This window comes from Haemorhous mexicanus, chromosome 24 (genome assembly GCF_027477595.1).
Source record: "Haemorhous mexicanus isolate bHaeMex1 chromosome 24, bHaeMex1.pri, whole genome shotgun sequence".
Taxonomy (NCBI): Eukaryota; Metazoa; Chordata; class Aves; order Passeriformes; family Fringillidae; genus Haemorhous; species Haemorhous mexicanus.
In genome coordinates this window covers 5,054,638-5,078,232 of record NC_082364.1, presented here as the reverse complement: position 1 = coordinate 5,078,232, position 23,595 = coordinate 5,054,638, and the positions used below count along the sequence as shown (strand labels likewise).

The following is a 23,595-nucleotide window of genomic DNA, read 5'->3' as shown; positions in this document are numbered from 1 at the left end:
GCAAGCCAGGTTTGATAGTGGTGAGAGCTGAAATCTCAGCTTTGGGATGCAGTGGTTTGGCTTTCACACACAGAAACCTCGTGAGCTTGCCCTGGCCATAACTCATAAGAGTTTTGGTGCCTCTTTTCTCCCTTTTGGTGCCTCCTTCCAGCCCTCCAGAAAGATTTCAGGTGAGCAAATGTGGTTTTGGCTGGGGAGGAAGCTGAGTGTGTGAGGATGCTGAGGCAGGTCAGCTCTCAGGAGGCTTTTGGAGCTCAGGGATTAAAGCAGGAGGGGCTCTCCCCTCCTGCTCAGGAGGTTTTTCCTGCTCTGCAAGACAAGTTCTGAGTGGTGCAGGGGATGGGATGGCAGCAGGGAGGTGACACCAGCTGGGCTGCTCCTGGCAGTGAAATTCAGCTGAATTTCTGCTGTGAATTAAAAGGACCAATAAAAGCCTTGGAGTTTAACCCAGGAAGAGATTTCACTTCTTCACTTTGTCAGGTGTTTTTTATGGTTCTGCTAACCTTGGTGGCAGGGAGTCAAAAGATTTAACTACTGCCAGGAAGAAAACAACACAAAACAAATGAAAAGCAGCAATGAAATCCTTGTTTTTCCCACTGAACTCTGCAAAGATGAGGGGAGAAATTGCTGCAAGTCTGTTTGATGCTTTGAGGTGGGGTCACTGTGGTGTGCAGCATCTTCCATAAAGTTTAGTTCATGTTTCTGTCCTGGGGACAGAAAGGGGTCAGAGATGAAAATTCTGGGGTTTTGGGGAGAGTTTAGGTGGGGTTTTAAAAGGCTGGGGGAAGATGGAGAGTGCCACAGGGAGGGTGACAGTGCTTCAGGGGGAATAAAGGGATTTAGGGGATGCAGGTGGCACCGAGGGTGTTGTGTGAAGGAGACAAGGCCGTGTCCTTACTGAGGTGAGCACGGCTGTCTGCTGGAATCTGGGATGAATTCTGATCTCTGTTCCCTCTCTCTGCTGCCCACAGTGTGCCAGATTCTCCCCAAAGGCGTGGTGGGAGTCCTGGGGCCTTCCTCCAGCCCAGCCTCCAGCTCCATCATCAGCAACATCTGTGGGGAGAAGGAGGTAAGTGGAGGAGTTCCTTCGTGGTGGGCAGGGTGGAGAGCAGGGTTGATCCCCCCTCCTCCTAATGCACAGACTTCTGAAATGTCTTCCTTTGCCCTCTGCTCCCTCTTTCTGCCTCCCTTTTCCCCTCTGCCCCCCTTTTGCTCCTCACATTCATCACCACGTCCCCACGGAGGGCTGCAAAGCCCAAAGCTCGCCCTGCTGGGTGCAAACCCAAACCTCCTGCTGTGGCTTTGTGCACCTTCTTGGGGAGCTTTATGTTGGTGCTGTTCCATCCAGTTCAACCCCTTTTTTTAATCTGTGTCCAGGCTATGTGCTGGATTTAATATTTTATAAGCCTTGAACCTTCCTACACGGATCTGGCTCTGCACTCTGGAGAAGAAATTGAGTTCTCTTCTCACAGTTCATCCCTTTAAAGGCAGATAACATCTCTCAGCCATTTAGTGGCTCTCTCTGGAGCTCAGCCTTCCCACAGAGGAGGCTGGGACTGAGCTCTGTAAATAATTTGCATTCACAAATGAGTGCTGGTTGTTGTTCCTGAGGGGTGGAAGGGATGGAAGGGATCCTCCAGCCCTGAAGCACGGGGCTGCAGCAGGAGGGGTCTCCTGGGGGTGTTTTGTAGTGTTTTCTCTTGCTAAATGCCCTGGGTGTGTGCTCCATGCCAGGAAAGGCAACTCTGCAAGTGTTTTTCCTCTGAAATTCAGATTCACTCCGAGTCTCTGATCTGAGGCTCCTGATTTATTTTTTTTTCTTCAGGAAGAGCAGGTGAGTGCTGGTGCCCTCCTGAGGTGTTTGGTTCTCTCCATGAGATGTAAACCTGCAGGAACTCCCTGGGATTTACATCCCAGGAGCATCAGCTGGGGCACAGAGCCTGTGCCTGCAGCCACCCCTCAGGGAAGGGGAGCAGTGTCCTCAGGCAAGCACCGAGCACCAGCTGGAGGGACTGATGGTTCTGGGGGATGAACCTGTCCTGTGTCACCCCCCTGAGGCCCAAAGAATGTCCAGAAAGGGGAATTGCACTGGGGCAGAGCTCTTGGAAGGGAGAGGAGGGTTCCTGGGGCAGGGGGTGAACAGGCTGTGCTCAGCCCTGATGTGTTTTGTGGGCTCCTCCCAAACAAGAATCCCTTTGTCCCAAAAGGGGAATTGCACTGGGGCAGAGCTCTTGGAAAGGAGAGGAGCATTCCTGGGGCAGGGGGTGAATGGGCTGTGCCCAGCCCTGATGTGTTTTGTGGGCTCCTCCCAAACAAGAATCCCTTTCCCCCTGTCCCAAAAGGGGAATTGCACTGGGGCAGAGCTCTTGGAAAGGAGAGGAGCATTCCTGGGGCAGGGGGTGAACGGGCTGTGCCCAGCCCTGGGAGCTGACATGCTGCTGGATTCCCTGGGTCTGCATCTCTGAGTCCCCAGCTGGGTCTGGATCCCTCCCAGCAGTGATCAGGAGCTGCCCTGTCTGCTCTGCTTACTGGAATCCACCTTTCCCTCCCTGGGTGAGGGCTGGGGGCTGGAATCAAGGCAGATAACAGCTTATTGCTCCTTAACTTCCCCTGGCTGACCAGCAGCTCCTGCTGTCAGTGAAGCAGCCTTCAGGAGCTGCTAACAGGCTCTCCCAGGAGGGGAGAGGTGGGAGGCAGGGGCTGATGGCTCTGGAAGGACCAATAATGGAGGCAGAGAGGACCTGACATGCTGCTAACAAAGCTGTGGCAGATGTTTCCCTTCCTCTGACTTCTGTTTCTTCCAGAATAATTCACCTGGCAGAAGAAAAACAAAATTGCCTCTCCTCCTCTGGCTGAGCCTGCAGTGTCTGGGCTCGGTCTGTGTGTCTGTCCAGCTGCTCCATCCCTGGTCTGCTTTGTATTTGCAGGGATCCCCGTGGCAGGGAGGGATGATGAGGAGGACTCCATCTTACCAGAAGGCTAATTAGTTACTTTATTATACTATATTATTCTATACTATAATATGTGAGAGTCGTAATGAGGGATGGGGGACTCCAGGCAGCTCATTCAAATGCAGTTTATTGTATCCAAAAGTTACAGCAGCCCAGGGTGGTGGGTGACAGAGCTGTGCCCACAGCTGTCAGCTCCAGCTGCAGGCAGCCTGGACACCCTGAGTTTAGGTTACAGTCCATTCTGTACTTTTCTTTAGGTTCCAGTCCATCCTATCCTTTTCTTTAGGTTACAATGCATTCTATCCTTTTCTTTAGGTTCCAGTGCATTCCATCCTTTTCTTTGCTGAGCATCTTCACCCAGCAGAGCCAATCTATCCCTTAACTGTCACCTACAGCCTCTCATAACTCCTGTCATTCCCACATCCATGGCACTGCTCTCCAGTCCCTCACACTCAGTACATCACAGTTTCAGCCAGAGGTTGTTTTTCACTTTTCTTGCAGTGGGAAATTCTGAGCCCTTTTTTCTCCTTGCCACATTTGTGCCTTGTTTGCCTGTGCTCTCTTTGTGCTTGGTACAAACATCTCCTTGTTTGGGGTGGGTTTATCCTTTGCTCTGAGCCATAAAACCCCTTCTCACTAACACACCCTTTGCTCCTTGGTTAGCCAGTCAGGCTGGCTCAGCAATTCCTTTCTTCTACATCAAAACTTGCTTCCATTTCTATTCCTTCTTCAAATTCTACATTCAAAAATCTTTCTGCTAAGCACACACATGCCTGTGAGACTTTCTTGTCAGACTTTCATCCTTCCCAACAATATTACACTGTATTACATTACATCTAAACTGAATCTGCCAAGCACTCAACTCAACTGCCCAGCATCTCATGACTGTCCTGACACACACACACACACAGACACACTCACACACACACACACACACATACCCACACACCCACACCTGGCCCTGACAGGCCAAGGAGCCAAACCCCATCACTCTGGGTGAACAATCTCCACATTGCATTCTACTTTGGCACAAACACAGGCACAACAAATGAGATAACAATTGTTTTTTCCTTTCTCTGAGGTTCAGAGAATGTGAAACCCAGAAATATTCTTGGGAAGAACTGTGCCTTGCTTTTTTCTGTGAAGAGAGATGGGGGGCTACAGCCTGCAGGATGTGCAGCAGAGCTCCCTCCGAGCCAGCCCTGCGCCTTCCCAGCTCCCAGAACTCCCCCTGGAGCACATCCTGCTCCAGCTGCTGCTCTGCTGCATCCATGACAAGCCCAGCCCTGGTGCTTCCAGCCCTGTCCTGTTGGTCAGAAGTGCCCAAAGCTCCTGGCTGCTGCAGCTCTTCCTCCCCTGCCCAGCCTCGCCAGCCAGCGCGGGGTCATCTTCTTCTCACCTTCATCTCTGCTAATTAATTACCTGGTGGCTCCTCCCTGCAGGCAGGGCTGGGCTCAGGGCCCTGGGTGACCCCTGTGTCCCTGCACAGCATCCTTCCCCAACGAAGGCAGGGCCCAGCCACAATTAGTGCCCCAGCTAATTAGGCTGAGCTGGCAGGGAAGGTTTCCTGTGCTGTAATCACAGTCCCTAGCGCCTTTCTCTGAGTGGCTCAGCAAGACTCTTCCTGCTCCCCTCCTTCCCGTGGTGTGATAATTATTTTCCTCTGCTGCTGCACGAGCCCCACCCTCCCCTCTTGACTCCAGTGCTGCTTCTGCAGTTTTTTTTGGGATATTCCCCTTTCTGCCTGCTGTGTGCTTCCCGCCACAGGCCCTTTGTGACAGATTTACTTGTTTTTATTTCTACTTCCTCTCTAATTATATTTTCTTTCCTCCTCCCCACGCTCAGGTTCCTCACTTCAAAGTGGCTCCAGAGGAGTTCCTGAAGCTGCAGCTCCAGAGGTTCACCACCCTCAACCTCCACCCCAGCAACACCGACATCAGCGTGGCCGTGGCAGGAATCCTGAATTTCTTTAACTGCACCACTGCCTGCCTCATCTGTGCCAAAGCTGAATGTAAGTCTGGGTCTGCCAGGCCCCTCTGCTTCATCTCCTTTTGGCTTGCTGGAGAAGGTCCCAGCTCCTCCTGTCTCTGCTCAGAGCAGCCTTCTCCACCCTGGTGCCCATGGAGGAGTTTTTCAGAGGAGGAAAGGGGATGGGTAGAGATTGTCCTGCCTTCTGTTTGGCCATCTGAAGAGTGTTTTGCTTCCACAGATGGGGCTTTGGATAAGGAAAAAAAAAAAACAAATTTAAGAAAGGCGTAGGCCTTTTCTGGAGGTTATTTTTAGGCCAGTAAAGCACTTTGAAATGTGGCTTGCCCAAAGCCACGTGCAGTTTGTGACCTAAAAGTGGGATTTGAGGAACAGTCAGCACAGAGCATCCTCCTGGGCTCTGGAGCCCTGCATCTGCTGGGCACTGTGCATGTGGACAATGGAGCTTCCACCTCACCAGGGCCATCTCCTCCTTGGAAGGGCCATCTCCACCCTCAGCAGGGCCATCTCCACCTGGGCAGGACCATCTCTTCAGCAGGGCCATCTCCACCCTCGGCAGGGCCATCTCCACCTTGGAAGGGCCATCTCCACCCTTGGCAGGGCCATCTCCACCTTGGAAGGGCCATCTCCACCTTGGAAGGGCCATCTCCACCCTTAGCAGGGCCATCTCCTCTTCAGCAGGGCCATCTCCTCTTCAGCAGGGCCATCTCCACCCTCGGCAGGGCCATCTCCACCTTGGAAGGGCCACCTCCACCTTCAGCAGGGCCATCTCCTCTTTGCCAGGGCCATCTCCACCCTCGGCAGGGCCATCTCCACCTTGGAAGGGCCATCTCCACCCTCGGCAGGGCCATCTCCTCTTTGCCAGGGCCATCTCCACCCTCGGCAGGGCCATCTCCACCCTCGGCAGGGCCATCTCCACCCTCGGCAGGGCCATCTCCATCTCACCAGGGCCATCTCCACCTGGGCAGGACCATCTCTTCACCAGGGCCATCTCCACCTCACCAGGGCCATCTCCACCTCACCAGGGCCATCTCCACCTCACCAGGGCCATCTCCACCCCTGCCGGGCTCCCGCTGTGGCAGGAGCAGGCTCTGCATCCCTGAGCTCAGTGTGTCCTGTGCTTTCTGAGGTCACTGTGCAGTAGATTTGGGGTGGCCACAGCAGCTCTGAGGTTTGCCAGCCACAGCAGCCTGGAAGAGGGGCTTTGGAAAGGTCTGTGGGTGCAGGGACAGCTTTGGGATTGTGTCACTACAGGACACGAAATAAAACGACACACACGCTGGAACCTCCAAGGTAAAAAGAAGGGAAGGTTATTTTCTGACTCCAACATTTATAGATTTCCAAAAGTGGCAGTGGACTGGAGGGTGACAGTGCCACCTCTCCAATGACACTGGACAAACCAACAGCCCATCAAATTTCTCCTCCTCCAGAAAAGAATGTAAACCAAAAATTACTTACATCAAACTGCGTGAGAAGGTTCGTTACAAGAATGTAAACATCAGAAGGCTCAGAAAAACTGAGAAGAACAGGGCGACAGGATTGCTGCTCTGACTGGGCCAGCACCATTCCCAGTTAGCCCTGGGCAGACTCCCCAGCAGCTGCTCTGGAAGATTCCTGCACAGAGCCCGAGGAACAGGAGTGTTTTCAGCTCTCCTTTGTGCTTTCTGTGCCCCAGGGCAGCAGGCTGAGGTCGGTCAGTAAATCACCCTCACTGAGCAGTGCTCACATCCACCCCAGGAAAGGCCCTGGCTCAAAATGATGCAATTAAAATCATGCAAATGGTCTCCCACATCACTCCCAGAGCTGGAATTTTTCATTGTCTAACCTTAACCTTAAGCAAGAAGGGAAGCAAAGATAATTAGGTTTTCTCAGCTGCTGTGCAGGAGGCCCAGGGCTCTGCACCCCTGCCCTGCTCCTGGGCCAGGTGTCTCCCACTGGAATTAATGTGATTAATATGATTTTTATTTAGCTGGATCAAACCCTCTTACCTGAAGCAATCCAATTTATTTCGCTCTGGTGCTGCTGGATAACTCAATATTTAGGATGTGCTGAGTCCTTCCCAGGCCCAGGGAAGCAGTGGGACAGGAGCCTTTCATCCTCCCAGCTCTTTGTGCTCAGCAAGGAGCTGATCTGAGCCAGGCTTGAAGCCCAACATGCCCTGCCTGTACCAGAGCACAGACAAGGCTTAATTGAGCTTCCTGTAGGAGCACAAACCCTGATTTTCCCTTGGGACATGCACTGCTCCTAAGCACAGTCCTTAAACAACTAACTGGAGGCATTTCAGGCTTTTGGAAGGTTCCCTTGAGGCAGCTGAGGGGAGCATAAGAGCTGCCTGCTCATCAGTGAGGAAATGCTGTTTTGAGGGATGGTGTTGTTTAGATCCCAGGAGGGGCCAGCTGGAGCTGCTGTGGTTGAAGTGTGAGGCTGTGTGATGGGACCCCTGGGCCCTGCCCTGCCACACTCACCCTGTCACATCCTTCTCTGGGGACTGGCTGTGATTTCCCCTGGCAGAAGCAGAAAATGACCCTTAAAGCCAAAGAACTTGGGCCAGCCCAAGTGTAATGCCCTGGGGAATGTGAAATGTAATGCCATGAATGGATTGAGATTTGTGTGACTCAGTTTGGTGGAGAGAGTAAGAGTATCTGACTCAGTTTCTCTGTGATGTTCAAGAATTAGCTGGTTTGGGAGCTGCTCTGGAAGGTTTTGTGTGGTTCCACAGAAATCTTAACCCAAAAAGGCAAATAGAGGAGTGCAGGGACTTTTTAGGAGCTTCTCTGACTGCCAGAGGGGAGGAAATAGCCCCCAGTGCTTGGGAAGGGTGACCAGGGCATGGAGGTCCAAGGCTTTGTGCACATCCTTGGTCCTTTTTTTTTTTTTTTTTAAATTTTTATTTTGATTTCAAACACCCAGGGAGATGTTTGAAGCAACATTGTTGGGATTAAAAGTGAGGCTGGATGATGGGAATATTCTCTTCCCAACCATCCATGTCCAGGAGTGGAATCAGCAGCCCTGCAGCTCCTCCATCAGCAGGAGCACTAAGCAGGGATGTGACACTCCAGGAGAGCCCCAGCTCCTGCTTCTCCTCCTTCCAGGAGCACTGAACAAGGATGTGTTTTAACTCCAGGAGAGCCCCAGCTCCTTCCCTTCCTCCTTGCCAGGAGCAGCTCCTCCATCAGCAGGAGCACTAAACAGGGATGTGGCCCCCCAGGAAAGTCCCAGCTCCTGCCTTTCCTCCTTCCCAGGAGCAGCTCTGCTGCTGAGGGCTCAGGAGTGGGGCTGCTCCTGCCAGCTCTGGATGTTTGCATGAGGAAAAATCAAATAATCAAGGTCAGGACTTGCCACAGGCCAGCCTGAACCTCTCTCAGAGCTCCCCATGGGAGTGTTGGAGCAGCAGGTGCCCGGTGCAGCCTCTCTGTCCTCACTTTGGTACTTCAAAGGTGCCTGGAGGAGTCTGCAAGCCTTTGCTGGGGTTCACATCCCTCTGAAGTGCCAGTCTGGCAGCAGCAGCCAGAGTCTCACATCCTCTCAGCATCAAACAAAGGGGAATCTCTGCACAATAGAGACTTCCCTGCACACAGCAAGAGCAGCTGCAAGCAGGAGGCTGGATGAGGCTACAGGTAGGATCTAACGTGCTGGAAATGATAATTTCCTCGAGCTAAAGGTGGAGATCAAATGATTTTTTTTTTTTCTCTCCTGGTTCCACTTCTTCCTCTCTGTGCCTGATGAGCTTTAGAGAAATTTCCCTGGGTTTCACAGCTGCAGAGTTCGCTGGGATGAGCTGCAAGTAAACTTGGCAGTGTCAGGGCTGTAATTTCCAGCAGCCTGTCTGGTCCCCTGCAGATGTGGAATGAGGTGAAGATAAACCTTTCCACATCCTCAGGGGTCAAATGGAGGGCTTAGGTAAAACTCACTGTTCCCCTGGGTTAGAAGACAAAAGAAGTGCTCAGCTGAGGTCCTTGTGTGCTGTAAGCAGAGTTCTCTGCCTGGTGAGGAAGAAGAAGAAGCTGATGGGACCCAGAAAAGTCCTGGCACAGCTGGTTTTATAACCCCTTGCTGTGCTCCTGCCTGTACCCAGAGAAAAGGGGAGAGGCGAGGGCATTGTCAGGAGCTCTGAGCAAACTCAGAGTGCTTTGAACTTCTCCCTGGGAAGGAGAGGCTCCTCATCTTGGACGTGTCCCTTTGCCTGCCCTGCTTTGTTACCTGGTGAAGTGCTGGCAGTCCTTGAGAGCAGAGCTCCAGCACTGATCCCATCCCGCTGTGACCCTTCCCTGCCTCCTGACCTGCTGGGGAATGAGTGGATTCATGCCATCAAAAATCAGTCAGGTTAAGAGTAGAACTCTGACTTGAGGGTTAATTTGCCTCTCTGCCAGCTGGGCTGTGATCCTGCTGATAGTTCTGTTTCTCCAGCTCTGTCTCCCCCCTCTTTTGGGGTTGTCTTCCTGAGGGGATGGGATGTGTGGCTATGCTGTCTGTGTCTTGCTGATGAATCCATCTGCTGGTTCCTCTGGTCAATCAAACTTGGCAGGAGGTTATTTCTTGATGAAACTCAGCAGCTGGAGACAAGAGAGGCTCTATCAAAGCTGCTTTCTTGACTAACAAAATCTGCAGCAGGAGTTTTGACATCTTATTAGGCTTCAAGGCAGCTGTGTTGGAAGGAGCCCTTGACTTGCCCATCCTTATTTTTGTCACGATTTTTTAATGTTGTATTTCTGCAGTGACCTCCAACTCTCAGCAGAGCTTCTCATCCCCTTGGAAGAAAGCAGCTACCTATCAGAGTACTCTAAGAGCTCCAAAAAAGCTGCACCTTCCTGGGCACCTAACTTGGGAGCTGGAAATGCAAAGGCTGAGGGGGAAGAATAATCCTCCAGTAACCAGAACAATCCCACATGCAGGGAGATAATGGAGACCTTGTCTGGACCTTGTATTGAAGGTCTTATCTCTTCCCAGCATGAGTCTGGGGACACTTTCTTTTCCTGGAGAAGAGCTGGAGTAGCTCCATCACTTCTCCTTCCCTGCTGGACCAAGCAATGAGTCCTAAATCCTTTCCACCTTTTTTGTTTTTCTTCTGGGGAGCAGATGGAATATTTCCATCATTTCTCATTCCCTGCTGGACCCAGAATTGAGCCCCAAATCCTTTTCTTCCACTCCCTTTTTCTGGGGAACAGCTGGAATAACTCCAATATTTCTCCTTCCCTGCTGGAGCCAGAACTGAGCCCCAAATCCTTTCCTCTCCCTTTTTCTGGGGAGCAGATGGAATAACTCCATCATTTCTCATTCCCTGCTGGACCCAGAATTGAGCCCCAAATTCTTTTCTTTCACTCCCTTTTTCTGGGGAACAGCTGGAATAACTGGAAAAATAATAACTCCATCATTTCTCATTCCCTGCTGGATCCAGAATTGAGCCCCAAATTCTTTTCTTTCACTCCCTTTTTCTGGGGAACAGCTGGAATAACTGGAAAAATAATAACTCCATCATTTCTCATTCCCTGCTGGACCAAGCACTGAATGCTCTCCTTTGCAGTGCCCAAACCCAGAACTTCAGGAATGCATCCTGCCATGGGTCCCCGTGTCCCATGGGAGAGCCAAGCCTCAAACTCACAGGGATCTGTCCTTTTTCTCTCTTTCCCCCAAAGGCCTTTTAAACCTGGAGAAGCTGCTGCGGCAGTTCCTCATCTCCAAGGACACGCTGTCGGTGCGGATGCTGGACGACAGCCGGGACCCCACCCCGCTCCTGAAGGAGATCCGAGATGACAAGACAGCCACCATCATCGTCCATGCCAACGCCTCCATGTCCCACACCATCCTGCAGAAGGTGAGACTCACAGGGAGCAGCAAGCACAGCGTGCCCAAGGATTTCTCCTGGGCAAGGCAGTGAGAAAGCTCAGAGACCAAGGGAAAGCAGTTCTTACCTCACTCGCTGCTCCTGTTGTTTGGCACATGTGGAATGTGTTATGGAGATTGTTTACCAGGAGGGATTTGTTGATTGGACTCTGGTGATGGTTGTTTATGTTGGTTGATCAATTAATACACAGTCAAAGCTGTGTTGTGACAGTTGGAGACAGTCATGGGTTTTTCTTTAGTATCTTTTTAGTATGATAGAGTTCCAGTATAGCTCTAATATTATATTATATTATATTATATTATATTATATTATATTATATTATATTATATTATATTATATTATATTATATTATATATTACAAAGCAATTGTTCAGCCTTCTGAAATCATTTAGAGTCAGAGCACATTGTTCCTGCCTTGGGGTCGTAGTGAGTGTCCTTCCCCTGTCCCTTGGGGTGCTGCTGCTCCCCCCAGCCAGCTCCTGTGGGATATTGTGATGCCTTCTAAGGCTGGCCTAGAGCAGAGGCTGGGCAGAGCTAAAGAATAAAACAGGATTTATTAAAAGGCCTCCATGGATGCACCTTGGGCAGCACAAGAGCCCAGCCAGGGCTGCACCCAAGATGAACCAAAATGGTCCCAAAATGAACCAAAATGGTCACAAAATGAACCCAAGGTGAACCAAAACGGTCCCAAAATGAACCCAGGATGAACCAAAATGGCCCCAAAATGAACCCAAGATGACCCAAAATGGCCCCAAAGTGCACGAGCGCTCCCGGGGTCTCTCCCTGGGATCAGCTCTGCTCCATTTGCCCCTTGCAGTTCATTGTCCCATCCCAGCTTTAGCCCAGCCAGTCCCACCCTTGTTTTTCTCTCTCCAGCCCATGGGGTTTGTGCTCCTGGGCTGAGATTTGGATCATTTGTCCTTGGTGCCCAGCTGGAGCAGGAATTGTTTTGTCTCCCTGCTCTGTGCACAGAGCTCACCATCCCCTAATGTGAAGCTCAGAACTACTCACCTAGGCAGCACAGAACCTGAAAAATAGGAAAGCTAAAATTTAAGGCATCAGTTGAAATGTGAAAATTCCCACAGCAGTGCTGGGAATGGGCTCTGCCCAGAGGGGAATTGCCACTGATGGAATTTCCAGGGCTGGATCTGTCCAAGTGGTGGTTGAATTGCTCTGAGGGGATGTGTTTGCTCTCCACAAGTGGTGTTGCCATCCAAAAGCTGTGAAGGACTGCTCAGCTCTCTGAAATGACTCTTGTGCCTCCTTTTCCCCCTCCCATTATGTGTCTAACTTTTTCCTTCTTTTTATTGTCTTATTAACTGAGATTTTATTTTAATCCTGTTTATTTTTAAATGGTCTCTGGCTGCAGTTTCTAGTGCTTGTTTTGATAGCCTGCTTCAAAACTGAGCAGTGGCTCCAGATGGAGCAGAGTTTCCCACATCCTGGAGGGAACAAGAAGCACATTCCTGAAGGGAGGCAGGATCCAAGCTCTGGGATCCCCCTGGCTTTCCACCCTGTCCTGGCTGTTTTGTCACAGAATGTGTCATCCAAAGGCCTTGCCTGTGCCAGATTTACTCCTGATGACATCCACCACGGATGTTTTGATCCTTCCTCTCTCCCCACAAAAGATTTTTATTCTACTACATGCAGGTTTAATTTCTAAATGGAAAATTTGGGGGTTGCCTGCTCAGGGGGGGTTTTTGGTGTGGTTTTTTCCCCTTTTTCCCCTGTTGCTGCCTGGCTGCTGAGGGCTGTCCCCCTCCTCTGTTGCTATAGTGACTTCCCACAGGCTCCCAGCAGCTCTCTCCAGGCACCCACATCTCCCTGCCCAGCTCCAGCCTCCTTCTGCCACCCCTGAGAAATGTCAGAAATTGCCAGCATTTCCCAGCCAAACCCAGTTCTTCCAGCTAGAGGACTGGGGGAATGGAGGGTGATAAATAAAGAGCTCCTGGTCTGGCAACTTCTTGCACCTTGGGAGGCTGGGAGGTGTTTCATTGGGAGCCAGGGGTGGTGGTGCTGAGCATCAGGTGGATCCATGTCCTATCCCAGAGCAGGAAATCACTCTGTGGGTTTGCTGGGTCTGTCCCAGGAGAGCAGCCCTGCACAGTGAGAGGAATGCACAGTTTCTCCTCCCTCACCCTGCACTGATGGGCTGGAGACACGTGCCTGGTTCCCAGATTCCCAGCTTGTCCTGCTCCCAGCTGCCAGGGCCGGGTGAATGGATGGGAGAGGTGCTGCTCTGCTGCTCACCTTCATTTTCTACCCTTGAAACCAAACCTCTGACCTCAAAGTGGGTCACAGGGAGAGCTGGCATTGTCACTGTCCCCAGGAAGGGACGAGCAGGGGGAATTGGTGCCAAGGTTTGCTGTGGAGGGGGTGAAAAGTGAGGGGGGCTCCTTGACTTTTCTGTGTCTGTTGTGTCACCTGGGTAAGGGACAGGGTGACAAGGTGCTGCCAAGGGGCTGGGCACAGTGGTGGTGGCCCCAGGAACAGCTACAAGACAGGCAGGAAAAGGGAGAGGTGTAATCCCAGCTGCCTCTTTCTGTCTTTCCTTCCCTCACTTTCTGTTGTCACAGCTTTGGGGAGGGATGAGAAGGGGCTCACACCAGGAGGTGCTGCCTTTGGTCCTTCCCTCCTTGCCTCCCATTCCTCTGTGTGGTCTGGACTGCTGGGAAAACCTCTTTGCCAGGGTCTGGAAGCTTGATTTGAGAGCAGCTGTGCTTGGCAGTGGAACAGAGGCTTCCAGGAGCATCTGCAGATTAATGCCCCACTTTCCTGAGCATCTGTTCCCACAACCAGCTCCTTGTGTAGTGAGAATTTTGGGAAAGGCCTTCAGTTATCTGCTCTGTGATCTCTAGAACAGATCATCCCCATGGAACATTCTGTGTCCTTCTCTCTGCATCCCTGGACTGTTTTGCCCTGTTTTCTTCTATTTCTGTGGCCAGCACAGCCCTGTCTCAGTTCTGGAGAGCAGGCTGAGTTACTGGGTCTCATCCATGCTCATTAATTTGTGGGATTTGAGCCCAAATCTGACTGATCAAACTGGAAAGCCACCAGTGGCTTGCTTGTGCTTTTCCTGTCACCCCCAAGAGCTTTTCCTGCCTTTCTCTCTCCATCATGGTGTTTGTGGTGGAAGGGACAAGCCTGGAGCTCTCAGCTGCTCTTTTTTCTTTTTATGGCCCAAAACAGGAGCAAAGCAGCATCCACACACAAAATAAGCAGAAATCCTTATTTTCCTCTTAAAACATCATGGAATTCCTCATCCCAAGGGGTTCTGGGGCTGCAGGACCCACCTCACCTTTCCAAACCATTGTGGACCACTGGGATCTGTCAGGGGTTCAAAAGCTTTTCTGCTGGGAATTCAAAAGCTTCTGCTTTCCACAGGTGATTTCCTTAGAGTTTGTCCTTGGATGGATGCAGGAATCCCTGAATTCCATCTTGGAATGCTGTGGAGAGAGCAGGGATGCTCCCAGAGGTCTGGAGCTGGTCATTTCCCTCTGTGCAGGAGCTTTGTCAGGGCTGGAGTGGGCAGGAGACCTCAGCTGGGCTCAGTCCTGCTGAAAAATTCCTTCCCCAGACTTTAATTTCCCAGATCCAAGCATGCTGCTGCGTCCTACCCTCCATTCCTGCAAGGAGAGATAAGCCTGAAAAAGCAAAATGTGGCCCTGGCTCTGCCTTGCTGGAGTGGAGATTGGAGATGGTCAGGCTCTGGTTTAATCTCTTTTTTCCTCTCCTTCACAGGCAGCTGAACTGGGGATGGCATCTGCCTATTACACCTATATCTTCACTAATCTGGTAAGGAGTTTTCCCCAGCTTTTCCTGCCTGAGTGTGGAGTCATTTTAATGGGAGCTGATCCCCCTGACCTGTGGGATGCTTGGGCAGAGCCTCGTGTGCTGGGGAGGGAGGGAGGCCGGGATGTCACCTGCTACGAGAATCAAAATGCAAAATCTTTCCAAATAATATCACAAATAATATTTCCAAAAGCAGTTCTGTAACAAAAGCTTTCTGTGCACGCATGGTATTGGATTTCTACAGCTTTTATCAGGTTAATTAATTAGTTCATCTAACAGGTACATCCAACAAGAGACCAGTTGCCCCAGCAACCAACCCTTGGGTCTGTCCCTTGGAGTTGTTCTGTGTCTTGTTACATCTCTTAAATTCTGGTTCAAAACAAGATGTCCTCGTTAGAAATTCCTGTTGTTAAAATCAGACTAACCAGAACCTCAGGAACACGTTGGGAGGGGTTGGCTTATTGTTCCAAACTGTGAGAAAGGGCAGGAAAATCACTAGAAACTCTCCAACTGCATATTAAAAAAGATATGATGCTACAAACAGATGAAAAATATATAAAAAGCTAAAAAATCTTCAGGCATCATTCCTGCGAAGCTGGGAAGGTCTTGGGGAGGTGGAAAATGATTGGTGCAGCATCTGAAGGCAAGAATTGTGGACATTGTGACAGGAGCTGGGGCAACGACGTGTGCAGGTCTTTGGGAAGCTCCAGCAGATGGGTGGGTCCTGGTTGTCCTGATTTTCCCAATTTTCCTGATTTTCCCAGTTTTACCGATTTTTGGGGTTATGCTGATGTTGTCACCCCCTCCCTGAGCCCATTCCCTGTGTTGGAATAGGCCAGGGAGGAGCACCTGGAAGGCATCACAGCCCTGAGACAAAGGAAGGATGATCCCATAAATGTTGAGAGCTGGGGATGCTCTCCTTAATTAATGACACTAATGAGATCATGGTGTGGGTAAACCCCTCAGTGCTGTGTGAACAAGGAGTGATGGGCTGAGGCAGCAGAGGGGGAAATCCAAAATAAACATCAGAGGAACTTCTCCTCCTCGGGGGCACCACCAGGAGAGCTCTGAGTGCTGCTGTGGGGCTGATGGAAACCTGGGGGGTGGAGGTGCCTCCAGCCCGAGTGATTCTCCTATTCTCTAATTTCTATTAATATTTCTGGCAGGGAAGCCGAGAGCTGAATCACACTTTGTGTTTGGGTGGGAGACAGACGGGAAGGGACGGAGCCAAACGTGTGGGCAGGGAGCTGGAGAGGAGCAGGGGAAGGAGGGAAATGGAGGGTTGGGAGCAGTTGGGGCACAGAAGGGAGAAGAGATTGGGGAGGCAGGGAAATGGAGGGGTTGGGAGCAGTTGGGGCACAGAGGGGAGAAGGGAGGGAGGGAAATGGAGGGGTTGGGAGCAGTTGGGGCACAGAGGGAGAAGGGAGGGAGGGAAATGGAGGGGTTGGGAGCAGCTGGGGCACAGAAGGGATCAGGGGAAGGAGGGGTTGGGAGCAGTTGGGGCACAGGGGGAGAAGGGATTGGGGAGGGAGGGAAATGGAGGGTTGGGAGCAGTTGGGGCACAGAGGGGATCAGGGAAGGAGGGAAATGGAGGGTTGGGAGCAGTTGGGGCACAGAGGGAGAAGGGAGGGAGGGAAATGGAGGGGTTGGGAGCAGTTGGGGCACAGAAGGGATCAGGGGAAGGGGGGGTTGGGAGCAGTTGGGGCACAGGGGGAGAAGGGATTGGGGGAAGGAGGGAAATGGAGGGTTGGGAGCAGCTGGGGCACAGAGGGAGAAGGGATTGGGGAGGGAGGGAAATGGAGGGGTTGGGAGCAGCTGGGGCACAGAGGGGATCAGGGGAAGGAGGGGTTGGGAGCAGTTGGGGCACAGAAGGGAGAAGAGATTGGGGAGGGAGGGAAATGGAGGGTTGGGAGCAGTTGGGGCACAGAGGGAGAAGGGAGGGAGGGAAATGGAGGGGTTGGGAGCAGTTGGGGCACAGAAGGGATCAGGGGAAGGGGGGGTTGGGAGCAGTTGGGGCACAGAGGGGAGAAGGGATCAGGGGAAGGAGGGAAATGGAGGGTTGGGAGCAGCTGGGGCACAGAGGGGATCAGGGGAAGGAGGGGTTGGGAGCAGTTGGGGCACAGAGGGAGAAGGGATTGGGGAGGGAGGGAAATGGAGGGGGTGGGAGCAGTTGGGGCACAGAGGGAGAAGGGAAGGAGGGAAATGGAGGGTTGGGAGCAGTTGGGGCACAGGGGGAGAAGGGATTGGGGAAGGAGGGAAATGGAGGGTTGGGAGCAGTTGGGGCACAGATGGGAGAAGGGATTGGGGAAGGAGGGAAATGGAGGGTTGGGAGCAGTTGGGGCACAGAGGGGAGAAGGGAAAGGAGGGAAATGGAGGGTTGGGAGCAGCTGGGGCAGAGAAGGGATCAGGGAAGGGAGGAAAATGGAGGGGTTGGGAGCAGCTGGGGCACAGGGGGAGAAGGGATCAGGGGAGGGAGGGAAATGGAGGGGTTGGGAGCAGTTAGGGCACAGGGGGAGAAGGGATCAGGGGAGGGAGGTGTCAGAGGGAGAAATGCATGGAACAGAAAAGGCCACGAGGCTCCTGGCTGGGTTCCTGCTCAGTGTCCAGGCCGTGGGTCAGTCCAGCCAGGCAAACCTCACTGGTGCTGTTCATCCCCTTGGAATGGGCAGCACAGGCTCAGGAAGGGATGGTCCTGCAGGGCTCAGGCAGGGAGAGAGCCTGGGGGTTGTGCTTTGTGCCCCAAGTCTCAATGTCACTGTGCTGGCACAGCTGCTGGGGGACAGATCTGCCCACAGTGCCAATCCCAGCCATTCCCACTCCCAGCAAGTATTTCCAGTGCTCCCAGCAGCTCTTCCTGTCCCTCTTGCCCTCCCCAACCCATTCCCAGTCCCACACAGCAGGGCTGGGCACACAGTGAGGGATTTCCACCTCACATCAGCAGCACATTCTGCAAAAAAGTCTTTTTTTTAGGGTTCTTTCTGTTGTCTGAGCAGCATCTCAAGGATGCTGCTCTAAAAATGAAGCTCCCACCTCCACCCCCAGCCCAGTCCTGAGCACGGGTGTGATTAAGCATTTGCTGGAGGTGAAATTTGCCTTTCAAACCCATTCATCTCGTGGAATGCAGCAGTGGCAGGTGAGAAAGAAATGAGTTTTGTTGCCATTCACCCTCTCAGGGTATTAATCTGTTTATCCAGGTTATTTTACCACTTTGTTCAAAGCCCAGCTCTTAGCAGAACTAACGGGATTTTTGGCAGGGATCATTACGGGGAAGGTGACATCAGACAAAACCTGGGCAGATGGAAGAGATGGTTAAGGAAATTAGTAATATTTAAATGGGGATTGGAGATGGGAGTGAGCAATTTAGGCTCATAAATCTGGAGGGATTATCAAGCTCCTAATGAACCCTCTGAGGTTCTGCAATCACTGCCTAATAGAAAAGATAAAATCAGAGGGAACTACTGTCAAGGGGAGCAAGCAAAAAGATGGCTTAAGTGGAGAGAGAACCCATCAGGAAAGGGAACAGAGAGCCTGTAGAGCACTGAGCTGCTTGGAGATGGAAAAATATCTCAGGCAAAAAAAGAAAAAAAGAGGAGAAAATAGGATAAAATGCTGAATTAAACACCTGCCCTGCAGCTCTAGAGGGGAGTTCTGTTTCTGTCTTTTAGCATTAATTTTATTTAATAAGCACATCCCAGCTGACAGCTCGTGGTGTGGTGCAGCTCTGCTCTCTGTGAGTGTGAGAGGAGAGGATTCTCTGTGTGCTGGGGCACAGGAGGGGTCTGGGGGGGATGGCCCCTCTGTCCCAGCCTGGTGCCTGCAGGGAGTGGCACCAGTGCAGACGAGGAGGAACCCTCAGCCCCCAACCCATCTCCACGGGAGCTGAGGCGAGCAGGCTGATGTGAAAATATCCACAGGCTCCTTTCCTGCGTGCAAATTCATTATCAGCCTCCTTCAGCAGCTCCAGGGACCTGTTCCTGTCAGCAGCAGCAGCAGCCTGGCAAATATTCCAGGAGTCCTCATGGAACTCTCGGGTCTGGTGCATTTGTCTTCCCCACATCCTGCTTTTGGGGCACTCCTGGCCAAAAAATCCCATTTTCTCCCTGGCATCTCCACGTGGTGATGATTCCCTGGCTCTGGGACTTTGGGGAGGGATGAAATTCCCTGAAGAGGTGCTGGGATGATCTCAGAGCTGTTCCTTCCCTTCTCCCTGGCAGGGCTGGCCGGGTCTCCAGAGAGCTCACGGCCACGTGAGGGGGCAATGATGTGCAGAATAATAATAATAATAATAATAATAATAATAATAATAATAATAATAATAATAATAATAATAATAATAATAATAATGCTGCACAAATAGACCATTGAAAGCAGACTGCTGTGCATTGAAGAAAATGTTCCTTCCAGCACTGGAAATCCCTGAAATCAGCAGCACAGAGTAGGAGGGGAGTTGGATGCCTCCAAAACCCCACGTTACAATTAATTCTTTTAGCTTGTTAATTCTGTGTAGCTGTTGGGTTTTGTCTGTTTTTTCCCCTCTCTGTTTGGTTTGTTGCTTTTTGGGGTTTTTTTAATAATATCCGGACCTCAGGCTGGGTTTAAATTTCAAAATATTTGACAATTAGATGGGAATAATTGAAACAATTAAAATTATTACTCCAAGGGGGAAGGTGTAAAGGAGGTTTCCCAGTGCCTCAAGCCAGGCAGGGCAATTCAGTGGGTGCAGTTTTGTTCCCTGACAGAATTGTGTGCAGGTGTTGCTGCTGATAAAACAGCTGCCGTGTTCAACTCCCACAGACCTGATAAATCAGTTCAGCTTTGGGGGTTTTTGTCTTGTTTCCTGCTTTCTCTTCTTTGTTTGGTGATTTATAAAGAGGTCTTGGTACAGGACGAGGTTTTTGAGCTGAATTGTCAGCCTGGAACTGGAGCTGGAGGGGAAATTGGTGTCCAAATCCCCCAGAGAGTGTCACACGTTTCTGCTGTATCTTGTCAGCAGGGTGACATCCCTTGGAAGGAAGAGATGATGTGAAATCAAGCAGAGGGACAGGCAACTACAGATGAAGCTTTACCAGGGCTGAGGTTTTGTGAAATTGCCTTTTTGTGGTGCAATAATCTCATTTTTCGCCGTGAGCTCCAGCACAGGCCGTGGTGTTTGGCCTTTGAGCTGTGCCTTGCCCAGGGGAGGGAGGCAGAGGCTCTCAGAGCCCTGTGGCAGATCTCCCAGCCCAGCCAGCCCTCCTGATTCCCAGCAGCTGATGGGAAGTGTTCTGGAGAGCCCTGATCACTGCTGGGATTTATGGATCATACTGGCAGTGGCATGTGCTAGCAGGGCAAACAAATCAGGTTTTTGCAAGGCTGCCAAGGCAATTTCTCCTCGTTCTAGTTAGCATGAGGGAAGGAGGGTTCAGACAAAGCAGGGGCTGTGCCTCCCTGCCTTTTGCTGCCTCAGTCTTCTTCACTTCCTGACCAGATCCCTCTGCTTGATTCCCAATTTTTGGGTAAATTCTCTCAGATACACCCCCAGCCCCCTGGAAACTCTGGACAAAAAGAGGTGGGAAGGAAGGCAAATCTCCCTCTTTCTCTGCTTCCCACCCCTTTTTCTCCAAGATCTGTCTTTTCTCAGGTCCCAACACTCAGCACCTGACTTCTTTGTGGATTTGTCTCTCTCCAAATCTCCCTGCAGAGAAGTTGTAGTTTGAGCAGTGTATTTTCCTAGAAGTGCTCTTGTTTGAAGAACAGCCTCCAAAATTTACCAGCTGGCCTGGCATGAGGAGGTTCTAGACCTGTTGGGTACATCAGTGCTTTTTTTTGGAAGAGAAATCCAATTACAGGTATAAATATATTCCCCTAAACTGCTCCCTGAGGTCATCACAGCTTCTCTCTGCCCACCTGAATGGCCAACTAGCATTGCCTTGAGGAGATCTACCCATCCACTCACCTGCTCAAATTGCTGCTGTGATGACTTTTTTCTACTTTTTTCCCCTCCTAGAGAAATTGATTTTTACATGTGGCCCATTAGAAACGTATTGACTCCATCCACAGTTTATAAATAAATGGAGCCTTTCAGGAAAGCCATGGAAAGCACTTAACATAATATTGTCCACTTGAGTAAACAAATAAATGTGTTCTGAGCAGAGCTTTGGGATGAGTTACAGCTCTGAGGGCAGCAGGATCCAGGGAGGAAAAGGCAGGAATTTTCTCCACCTCTGCCTGAGGAGGTTTGGTGATTTTGGGGGGAAAAATTGGTCACTGGGGCCAGGGGGTGAGGAAGTGACCATTGCAGGGTCAGGCTGCTTTTGGGTGAAGTGTTTTTAGCTCTGCCTTCCATGACCTGAGGAGAGGCTCCCTGGAGTTCTGCTTGCCCAAAGAACCTGCCCTGGGATACTTTATTGACCCTGAAATGGTGAATGATGACACACACAGGTGATGTCACCAGAGCTGGGCTGAGCTGGCACTGCAGGTTTGGCTCCTGCACAAAAGCTGCCAAGAAATCTGAGGATGGACTCAGGGTTTGGAGAGCTTTTCTGGGCACCAAGCTCTCTGAAAGAGGAGGTTTTGCCAGAGTGAGGGTTTAATAGAGAAATGGAAGCCTTGGCCCAGTGTTCTCCTTTCCCATCCCACATGAAAAAAGAGCAGGAACAGCACAGAGTGTCCTGGGCCTGGTGTAAATCAGGTGTAAATCAGGAGTAAATCAGCTTTTGGTGCTGCCAGAGGGGCTGGAGGGGAGCAGGTCAGTGCTGAGTTTACTGCAGAGTTTCTCCTGCTGAGCCCAGTGTTGGAGGGAGTTCTGGAGGCTGTTAACCAGCAGATCCAAAAATCCAATGAAGTCCTTGCAGTGATTAGGAGAGGGAGATAAAACTGTGTGTGTGCAAGAGAGAGAGGAGGGATGGAGTGGGCATCTTGCTGTTGGTGCAGCCTGGATTGAGCAAACCCTGTTCCTTCCAGAGCCTTGGGCTTAAATTTCAAAATATTTGACAATTAGATGGGAATAATTGAAACAATTAAAATCATTACTCCAAGGGGGAAGGTGTAAAGGAGGTTCCCAGTGCCTCAAGTCAGGCAGGGCAATTCTCTGGGTGCAGTTTTGTGCAGACAGGCTCTGGGTGTCCCTGGCAGTGAAAGATCCCTTCTCTAGGCTGGTCCCCAGCCTGTGCTCGCTGCCTCCCCACTGCCCAGGCACTCTGGGTTATTAGAAATGAGATAAGGATCGAGGTCCTGCCCACACACACGGCTGCAGAACAGATCCCCAGCAAAATCAATGCTGGAAGGAGCTCAGGAGCTGCTGCAGTGCTCAGCAGCACAGTGCCTGCTGCAGGGGCAAAATCACCAGGAGCCACTCTCAGGAGGGACATCCCAGCGTGGCAGGGCAGGGAGGTGGCTCCATGCTTTAAAATACTTCTGGTTTTGCCAGGCAGGCTGCTGTGACAGGGACAATTTCCTGCTGGGCTGGCCCTTCACATGCTGTCCCAGGGTGACAGGGGCAGGAGGGACAATTCCCTCCCAAACTCAGGGGCAGGAGGGACAATTCCCTCCCAAACTCAGGGGCAGGAGGGACAATTCCCTCCCAAACTCAGTGACACAGGCTGGGTAGGAGGGACAATTCCCTCCCAAACTCAGGGGCAGGAGGGACAATTCCCTCCCAAACTTAGTGACAGGGGCAGGGCAGGAGGGACAATTCCCTCCCAAACTCAGTGATAGGGGCAGGGCAGGAGGGACAATTCCTTCCCAAACTCAATGACGGGGGCAGGGCAGGAGGGACAATTCCCTCCCAAACTCAAACTCAGTGACACTGCTGGGCTATCCCAGAGTGACAGGGGCAGGGCAGGAGGGACAATTGGCTCCCAAATTCAGTGACACTGGCAGGGCAGGAGGGACAATTCCCTCCCAAACTCAGGGGCAGGGCAGGAGGGACAATTCCCTCCCAAACTCAAACTCAGTGTCACTGCTGGGCTATCCCAGAGTGACAGGGGCAGGGCAGGAGGGACAATTGGCTCCCAAATTCAGTGACACTGGCAGGGCAGGAGGGACAATTCCCTCCCAAACTCAGTGACAGGGGCAGGGCAGGAGGGACAATTCCCTCCCAAACTCAGTGACACTGGCAGGGCAGGAGGGACAATTCCCTCCCAAACTCAGTGACAGGGGCAGGGCAGGAGGGACAATTCCCTCCCAAACTCAGTGACAGGGGCAGGGCAGGAGGGACAATTCCCTCCCAAACTCAGTGACACTGGCAGGGCAGGAAGGACAATTCCCTCCCAAACTCAGTGACAGGGGCAGGGCAGGAGGGACAATTCCCTCCCAAACTCAGTGACAGGGGCAGGGCAGGAGGGACAATTCCCTCCCAAACTCAGTGACACTGGCAGGGCAGGAAGGACAATTCCCTCCCAAACTCAGTGACACAGGCTGGGCAGGAGGGACAATTCCCTCCCAAAGTCAGTGACACTGGCAGGGCAGGAAGGACAATTCCCTCCCAAACTCAGTGACACAGGCTGGGCAGGAGGGACAATTCCCTCCCAAACTCAGTGACACTGCTGGGCTATCCCAGAGTGACACAGGCAGGGCAGGAGGGGCAATTCCCTCCCAAACTCCCGGAGCCACCTGAGGTGGGAGAGGGTTTATGGGTGCAGAATGCTGCTCAGGATCAGCTGATCCTCCATCCAGAGCTGCAGAGCCAGACCTGCAGTGAGCATCTCTGGTTCCTGATGCCTTTGTGTCCCTAAAGAACGGGGAGAGCATCCTGCAGATCTGCTGATAACTCACACCCAGCCCTGCTGGACAATCCCATCTCACGGCTTTAGGACCACAGAGCTCACCTCTGTGGCTTTTATTACCCAGCTCCTCCCGTGCCCTCAGTGCTGGGGTCATTCAGGGGATTTGGTGCTGCTGGAAAGTGATGAGTGCAGGTGGAGAGCTGCAGAAAGCCAGGCAGTGACTTCATCCTCTAATAACTCCTCCAGCGCCGTCTCCCAGGGAACCCCGTGGAATTCAATTAGCTAATTGTGTGCCTAGCACTCGGGAAAACACAGAATG

At 51.7% G+C, this 23,595-nt stretch overlaps 1 protein-coding gene across 1 annotated transcript in view; it reads left to right on the top strand.

Annotated features, from left to right (window-relative positions):
• The window catches only part of GRIK4 (glutamate ionotropic receptor kainate type subunit 4), a 142,442-nt gene that overhangs the window by 66,639 nt on the left and 52,208 nt on the right, over positions 1–23,595 (top strand). Inside the window, exons 3-6 of the mRNA XM_059867217.1 lie at positions 972–1,069; positions 4,797–4,962; positions 10,571–10,749; positions 14,521–14,574. Of these exons, the coding sequence (XP_059723200.1) occupies positions 972–1,069; positions 4,797–4,962; positions 10,571–10,749; positions 14,521–14,574 (497 nt within the window). The remainder of the gene's footprint in view (positions 1–971; positions 1,070–4,796; positions 4,963–10,570; positions 10,750–14,520; positions 14,575–23,595) is intronic.